This window comes from Etheostoma spectabile, chromosome 9 (assembly GCF_008692095.1).
Source record: "Etheostoma spectabile isolate EspeVRDwgs_2016 chromosome 9, UIUC_Espe_1.0, whole genome shotgun sequence".
Lineage (NCBI taxonomy): Eukaryota > Metazoa > Chordata > Actinopteri > Perciformes > Percidae > Etheostoma > Etheostoma spectabile.
The window spans coordinates 24,077,129-24,085,892 of NC_045741.1; the positions used below are offsets into that span (position 1 = coordinate 24,077,129).

The following is an 8,764-nucleotide window of genomic DNA, read 5'->3' on the forward strand; positions in this document are numbered from 1 at the left end:
CACAGGCCTGCAGCGGCTAGCAGGCGGCACTGCAGGCTGTGCAGAAATCAAACATGGGCGCCACCATCATACAAAGATGTCACTTCCTAGAGCCATTAAGACGGATATTCATACAGCTCAACTGGGTTCATTATTCAGAGGAGGAAACGGGGAACTGACCAAAATACGTTTACTTGGTAGTCGCTAACATTAATGTTGTAAATAAGCAGAAAAACGAATGCGAAAAAGGAGCAGGCCCCGTGGCCTGGATAAACCATCCAGGGCAAATCCTGGCACACTGAGCCCCACTGAACACACGGGCATATTGTTCACCTTCCTCCCATCTTACCTTCAGTCCACGCGCTGCTAGCCGCTTTATTCCAACCACATATGAGTCCAGACGAAACATTCACCAATAAAGACAGAGGCTCTCGTTCTAGCTACAGATTCAATTTGGGAATTTTGTATTCCTCCACACAGTCAGTGGGAATCTCCAGGGTTGGTTGCAATCTGTCCACCACCACCACGATAGGCACAACAGCTCTATTGTACCACGCGTCCCGCCGGGTCCTAAACCCCGCCGGCTTCCCTCCAACCTGGGTGCGCTCGATTTGTCCACAATTTGACTCACCACGGCTTCTACAAACACAGCTATTACAGAACCAGTCACTCACCACCAGTGTGCTTTCAGAGTCTACGGCTTTTAATGGGGATCTGACAGGGTTTAATTTGAAGTGTCGAAACAACAAATTACAGACAAATGTGCATTCATAAAGACAAATTATACTACAAAAACTGTATGCTGAAGTACAAAATGTTTATAAATACAAAGTACATCACAATAAATCCCAATGTATATTCCCTTAAAGGCAACTGTAGAGAACAATTTGATACATATCAGGCAAAATGTATCTTTAACTAAAATTGCAATGTGTTGCATGTTATTACTGATTAATTAATAATTGATATGTCCCAACACAGACTGAGTGAAGCTGTTATAGCCATCGACTGGTACAATCAATAGCAAACCAAATGATAAAAATGAAGATGCAGTTTAAGTAGGTGAAAGTCAAATAGCTGAAGTGAGAGCTGCTAAATGTGTATCACTAAGGAAGGCAGCACAATGAACTCACATGATTCAGAAAAATGCGGGAATTCATGTTTTCACCTCAAAAATGAACCAATCTCTAATAACTATGCAATGTGCTTCTGTAACAACACCAAGGAAAATAACTTTTTTTTTTTTCTACCAGCTCACCATGAAGTACATGCAGTCATTCAGGAGTATTTCCATTTACAGCTTGTTTAACATTTCAAATAGCTATCTCAAGTTGAACTTTGGTAGCTCTTTACAAATAAATAACAGGCTGGCTGGGTTAAAAAAAAAAGTTAACCTTGACATTTCTTCATATCTTTTATTGTAAATGACAACCTTAAAAGCAAGCGGTGTGCAGTTCATAGTGACTAGAGGAACTTCACTAACTCAGGAGGACGGATTCTTTACCACACTGTGGTTTCATCCTGTTGTTACCATTGGCTCAAGTGTCACTCTATGACGGGTATAACCCTATAATGGTGTCAAAAGCCTTATAACAAAATGAAGTCACACATAAACTTTTACTAAAAAATGATAAAGAACATTAATTTGTGTCCGTACAAAAACATTCAGTAGAGTATAAAACAAATATTACAAAATAGAAACGATGATCACATGAGATGCCTACATGAAAAAAAAACAGCAATTTCACAAGTGTTGACAGGTCAGCTCATCTGCAACAGTAAGATACAAACTTTGGCCTAACAGATATTATTAAAGATGTAGTTACACCTACACAGCATATTTCAAATATACACTTTTTAAACAAATCCATTATCTAATCCACATATACAAGAAATAAGAATATGATTTATATATATATACAATAATTCCCTTCAGGCATTCGTGTGCACATGGGTTTTTCCACCAAGAAAAACAAAGCTTTAAATTGAATCAACTTACATATACAGCAAAGAGCTACATTCGATAAAAGCAACAGAATACATTCATATAAATATAAATATTCACAGTACTATCGCAACTACTGAGTTACAGCTAATGATTTTAGATGATAAGGGGACAGATTTTGGTTGAGGAACTGAATTGTTTTATCCAAAGCTTTATAAAACTCAAGTCCTTAATATTTTCCATTGCGATTCTATGATTGGGGACGAACAAAGGCCAATAACCAAAAGCTACTCATACTCATCCCCAACTGGATGGCGGGGGGGTTTTAAAGATCAGATTCCATGTCTGATGAGCAGTTTGTTTTGATACTTGATCATTTACAAGCCCATCTGCATGTCAGCAAAATTGAAGAAGCTGTCCACATCTTGAGAGGATGTATTTTTGTTATCAGAGACAAAGACCTGTGTGTGGGGGGGAGGAGAGAAATGTGTTACAAAAAAATAATTCATCTGTTAAACTAGAAAATACACATGCCACAACTACACTACCTTGGTTCCACTGAACACTTCATTAGCGATGTTCTTGCAGCCGGCTACAACTCCGTCCCCGCTCAGCTCGAGGGCGATGACAGGACCTTTGAGTAGTAAGATATGAAAGTCACATACAGCACTACGACAGTCCTAAATCCTGTTATTTTAACACACAAACACTTTGGTTATGAAACAGAAACTGATTTCTACCGAACTGAAAAACCTGAAGTGTTTGACTACCAAATGGGAGTGATGATTCAGTTGATTTCTGCAAAGTCTACCACATAAGTGGTGGAAAACTAGAGTCAGCAATGTTGTCATAATCAAAATCATGTGAGCATTTTTTTTCTGTAAAAAGGCAGAAAGCAACAGCAAACTGTGGTCTGAGAGGAAATAGTTGCTCTTAAGTATTTGGGTGGAAGAAGGCATCCAAAATGAAACAGAGATGTTTTCAATCATTATTAATCATTGTCATTATTAATAGCATTGTGGATATTGGAAGCTTACAAACAGACCTGGTTCGTCAGTTTTGACGATTTAAGACACAGCGCTTGTTGCACTCTGCACTGCTGTAGTATGTACACATGTAAAAGCAAGTATGAACAAGCGGTGTTGGCTTTTGAAACTATTTTGTCGGATAGGATCGGACACAGTTTCTGAACAGCGGAGCAGATATTTTAGAGAAATAACAGCAAAACAAAAAAGATGACAAAGAAAAGTACCTTTGGTGATCCACTCCACAAGATCCTCTGCACTGTTCTGAAACACTCTCTTCACATCTTCAGGTCGCATTGACACTTCTTTTGTCTGGATCAGCACAAAACCTTTAGCAGTGGCCTGTGGAAATGAGATTTAAGACGTTTATAATAAAAAAACAAGGTTTGCATCAAGTGTTTAAAGAATCATCCATGTATCGGCACAGAGGAGATGATCTGTAAAGATTAGTCCGGCTGCAACAAGACTTCTTTACTTCCCCACGTAGATACAGTTTCATGCTTTGGTGATAGAGTAATGCATATTTTGGAGACAGCACACACATCACAGGAATGTTTGAGTAGCAACAAAGCCAGTTTAGCATTTCAGATACAGCATTCTAAGACTTCATAGTCAGCTAAACAAAAAGTTTAAAAAGATTATGACTTTAGGAATTCTTAAGGAACACTACACATATAAAAAGATGCATATGTAGCTACTAATTAATGGAATGGAACATCTTGCATTGACGTAAAACAGCCTCAGTTAAGGAGAAACCAGCATTTTAAACTCCAAGTCATATACTGTATATCAGAAGACATGATTGGGTGGTTGGATAAGACAGTCCATTTTAAAACCAACTTTTTGGGATTATAATAATGTTAACTTCATGATGCTACTGACTTATAACCAGCTTCAGACTGCTCTACTTGTTTTGGATTAGTCCTTAGACTACATTTCCTCGATATTAAACCTCATTAGGATTCTTTAAGCTTATGTTCCTTGCAGGGCTCAAAATTTACTTTTTGTTTCACAAGCCAAATGGCAAGTTAGTGTTCAAGTCTACCAGCCACTTGCATATTTCACCAGCATTTGGCTGGTGGACGGTGCTAATGTTGAACCCTGGTTGCTTGTATACGATGTTACAGACTGCGATAGTCAAAACACTGGTTGTGCTTTTTGTGCAGTTCATTCTGTAACCTTCTAAAAAGGACAGAGCAAGGCTGAGTGCACACAAAGCTATATCAGTGTGGCATCAGTGAGTAATCTCTGATACAACATTACCATTTCCATTCACACACACAAAAAAAAAAAAGACTTCCTCCTTTTTAACAATTGGTGTAAACCTACACTAGACCTCGTCACGCTCCTGTCCTCTTTATATTTCTCACCTCATCGATCAGTTTGCGGGCATTTGCAGTGGTGTATTCTCCTGAGAAGAAAACAAAGAGGCAGGACTCTTCACTGTCCTTACGCCTGCCTCCCTTTGTCAAAGGCACAATGCTGCGTTGGGGGTCAGTGGAGATTCGAACAGATTTGAATTCAGACTCAGGGTCTGGGATCGGTATATGATCCAGAACCGATGAAGTCTCTGGCAACAAGCTCCAGTTGTTCTCTCCGGACACCGGCGTGAAGTCGTGGATGTTGCTCCAGTTGTTGTTGAATATGCTGAGCCCGGCATCTTTGAAGTGGAAGGCCAGCTCGGGGTAGAAGTACTGAAAGCAGCCAAACTTCATACCCGTAGATGACTCAATGATGGGCTGAGTGGCACAGCACAAGAACACCTCCATCTTTTTACAGTCTCGGGTGCGAAACTGCTGACAGGCCACCACGCACTTGATGTCTTTACAGTCCCTGAAAAACACACTGCCCTTGATAGGTCCTAGAACAATGCGGCAATTGACACAGTCATCGATAGTGATAGTTGCCGAGTGGTCGAACACGTAGATGTTGCAATTCTCGCACTCCTGGATGACGAACTGTTGCCCGTTCAGTTTGCCGGGCAGACGGCCCACCGTGACATCTTTGAGCCCTGACAGCATGTAGTCCTTTGGATCCACCTGAGCAAAAGAGAAAGGTGACTGAGTAGGAGTATGCTAACAATATATTTAGAGATGTACCAAACCGGTATTGGATACATTTGATAATGAATATTTTATTCCAGTTAACATACATGAAAGAAACAATTCATTCCCAGAATTAGCCACTGTAGCTAACGAAAAAAGCATAGTCCCCTTTGAATCACCTAGAAATCCTACTAAACTGAATGAAACTACTGTACTCGAGTACAATCCTAGTAATTGTTCATTTTAATCCAATGACTTCATAACCCTTAATTATTTTAGATTTAAAAGCATTTTTGAAACTCAATAGAGACATACACATTTTCAACTCATCATTAAGAGAATTCCATAATTTAACCCCTAAAACTGAACATCTATATTTTACACTAGTCCTCACTTTTCTCAGTTTCCGTCTCCTAAACTGTTTCTTTAAATTAAGGAACATTTCAAAGATAAGAGCCTTGGTGTCAAAAGCCGAGTTGGAGAGGATCATTCATGCTTTTATCTCGTCTCGCTTAGACTATTGTAACAGTCTTTTTATTTGCCTTAATAAGAAGGATCTTTGTCGTCTCCAGACTGTCCAAAATTCTGCTGCTAGGCTTTTAACCCACACGAGTAAAAGGGCACATATTACTCCAGTTTTAGCTTCACTTCATTGGTTACCAGTGATATTTAGAATGCACTTCAACATGTTGGTCCTAACTTTTAGAGCCCTACAAGGACAGGCACCCCCATACATCTAGACCTGATACAGCTGCGTACATCCTCACGTAGTCTGAGATCAACAGGCCAGAGACTATTAGTTGCCCCCCTTACACATTTTAAAACCAGGGGGACCGCTCATTTTAGGTTGTTGCACCGAGGTTGTGGAACGCTTTGCCTCTTCATGCGCGCTAGATTGTGTGGTAAACTTTAAAACTCAGTTGAAATCTCGGCTTTTTAAAGAGGCTTTTAAATGATGGTAGGGTGGTTAGCTGGTCTTATGTGTACGTGTTATTCTTTGTTTTTTTGTGATGCATTGTATTTATGAGAGTTGTTAAATGCTTCCTTTTGTTGTGAAGCACTTGTGATCTCATCTGAGAAAAGTGCTATACAAATACATTTTACTTATTACTAAATCCCTGAAATTGTTTGGCTTTTCAATGCAAGAATGATATTTGATAACTTGCAGGTATATAATGTTTTTTTTCGGACAACAAAACCTGCATGATGTGTATAGATGCAGGATTAGGTAGACCAAAGGTGCAACAGCCCATGAGTCAAAACGGAAGTTGAAGCACCGCTTAGTCAACGCCTGAAATGTCTAACCAGCCATGTTACGTGGGTCAGCTGTGGTACAGTGAACTACTAACAGCGTGTTGTAATCCGCTAATGAGATAACGCGGGAGACATGGCGGCGAGGGCGAGGCACGGAGCCTAAAACTCAAGTGTCAACATATAATGAGCGTTACATGCGTGACCTGGCTAACGTTAGTGGAGAAACAATTAACGTGGAAGTTCAGGCTGAATATTTGGAGAATGGGTACCGTCGCGATAAAAAAAAAAAAAAAAAAAAAGATTCAAAAAAATGCTGCTGCGCAATTCATCTCAAGCGGAACTTGGCGGCTGTAGCACTCAGGTTAGAAGAAATACAAATACAACGAGCCAGACACATGGTAACGTTACTGGTTGGTACAACAGGGTCACTAGCTAGCGTTAACACCCTTAGACACACCGCTAATGATTTGCGTCTTGATAAGTTGCACAAACGCTTTTAAAAGTAGCCAGCTGCACCTTTAGGGACATTGTACAGTAACGTTACGTTAGCTCACGTTGTCTGGAAGCGACTTAACACGCATAACTTTGCGTTTTACATGTCCTACGCGTTAGCTACCTTTTCTCTCTTATCCCAGCTGTATTGCTTCGGTGCCTCGTCGGTGTTGTTGCCAAGGGGAACCGCGTTGCTTGTCGTCGTTTCGACAGTCGTTGTTGTCGGTGTGCGGTCATCTTTTTCGGAGGACTTTCTTTTGGATTTTTTCGAAAAGAAGCACCCCATTTGGTCTTTCAGTGGCGACCAGATAAGACGAGTTTCTAACCGTAACGTTAGTTAGGCGACCACGATAAACTGTGAGGCAGCGGCAGTCAGCCGAGGCTTACGTACACTCTTGAGTTGACAAGATTTTTTTGGGCTTCCTGTTTCCCCAGCTTCGTTTCACAACCAATTGGCACCGTGCGTTACAGCAACCAATCACAGGCTTGGGTAGGATGAAAGGATTACGTAGAAGAGGTGTGCACTCATGAGGCGTTTGGGTACATGTACAAAAAGTTATTTTATTTTAAACATAATTTAATGCGGATTTATTGCACATTATAATAACACAGACACACAATACACAATTTCCAACTTGATTTAAATATGCTTACTTCATCTAGCGGATATAATCATATAATAGCTACTACTTTAAAATACAATGGCGTTTCATAGATGATGAAATTAATTCCTCCGCTTTATTTCTTCTGTGGCAAAATACCATTACAAGCTACACATATTAAAGTAGGGTGACCTCCAAATAGATAGACCACCTGCATCAATGGCCAGGGAGTAGGACCACCCAGGTAAAATAAAAAAGCTGTTACTTTTCCAGATTACTATGAATGCACCGTTTGGGTGTTCTCTATGTCAGAAAAAGCTGCTTATACAGACTTGCCAGCGCCAGTAAAATATCTTAAATACAACAATAATATCATGGGACTAAATAAAATGACTGAAAAGAGTGCCAAATCAATTCATGTTATACAATGCAAGTGTGTTTTACAAGTGTGCACCAGCCAGGTTTATATATTTGCAGTGTTTAGCCAGTATTGAAGTGTTAACAGGCTATAGATTAAAATAACACAATCTTGCACAACAAACCACAAGCAACATGTAACCATGTTGAACCAGAATCAGATTAGCTGGCAATTTAAACCCCTAGGCCACTCTAATAATAGGTAATCCCCCATCATGCCTCTTTAAGAGATGCTCTGAAGCCTGGCCTTTCTGTACATCCCCTTTTCATTCTGTGTAACCCCATGACCATTAGGTGACCTATGTAATGCTGAAATACAAAATACTAATGTTGTTGAAATTGTGGATTAGGTGGTATATAACAAGGCTCTATTAAAAGGAGCACATGGATATTAAATAACATACAGTGTAGCCTACATAAGAGGAAAGAATAAAGAATAAAAAACACTGCTAGATACAAAGCATAGACAGACATAGACAGTTAAAATGTTGATTTAATTTTTGGCACAAACAGAACCTCATAGTAGAGGTAAGTTGCTTGATGTCTTGTGGACATACCCCCCTAACAACAGCTGGTTCTGTCAGTCAGTTAGTTTTAAATTCATTTGAAGAAATCAATCCTCTTTATTCATCCAAGGCGTCCTAACTCACAGCCGAACTGATTGCAGTGGACCCCACCGGGATAATATATGGAAGAAAGGCAGTGGAGCAGTGTGAAACCAGCACACAGGCTAGCACAAGGCATGACTCGGGGAGAGAAGGACGTTAGCTAAGCTCACATCCATCATGGACAACACCACTCCCCCCTAGGTGACACTGTGGGGTCCCTGAGCAGCTCCTTCAGCAGCAGGCTGATACCCATGGTTCCCATTTGGTTCCCTTTTGGTTCCCTATTGGCCCCACCTCTATCTGTGGCAAATTTCATCTAGCCTACTTTTCTTGCAAAAATCTGAACCCTTGACGCCCAAGCACAGCTCATGTGAGCTTCCTGTTTTGAAGTGGACCC

The 8,764-nt window shown here is 40.3% G+C and overlaps 2 protein-coding genes across 2 annotated transcripts in view; both read right to left on the reverse strand.

Annotated features, from left to right (window-relative positions):
* The window catches only part of jade3 (jade family PHD finger 3), a 10,057-nt gene extending 9,470 nt beyond the window's left edge, over window positions 1–587 (reverse strand). The window contains exon 1 of the mRNA XM_032526718.1: window positions 329–587. The gene's annotated coding sequence lies outside the window, so the exon portion shown is untranslated. The remainder of the gene's footprint in view (window positions 1–328) is intronic.
* Window positions 588–782: 195 nt separating this feature from the next.
* On the reverse strand, window positions 783–7,169 carry rp2 (RP2 activator of ARL3 GTPase). The gene is made up of 5 exons (XM_032526772.1): window positions 6,865–7,169; window positions 4,320–4,988; window positions 3,177–3,291; window positions 2,473–2,558; window positions 783–2,385 (listed from the first exon to the last, which is right to left on the reverse strand). Exons 1-5 carry the CDS (start codon window positions 7,024–7,026, stop codon window positions 2,302–2,304), a joined length of 1,116 nt encoding a protein of 371 aa, XP_032382663.1. The 5' UTR covers window positions 7,027–7,169; the 3' UTR covers window positions 783–2,301.
* Between the last annotated feature and the right edge of the window lie 1,595 nt (window positions 7,170–8,764).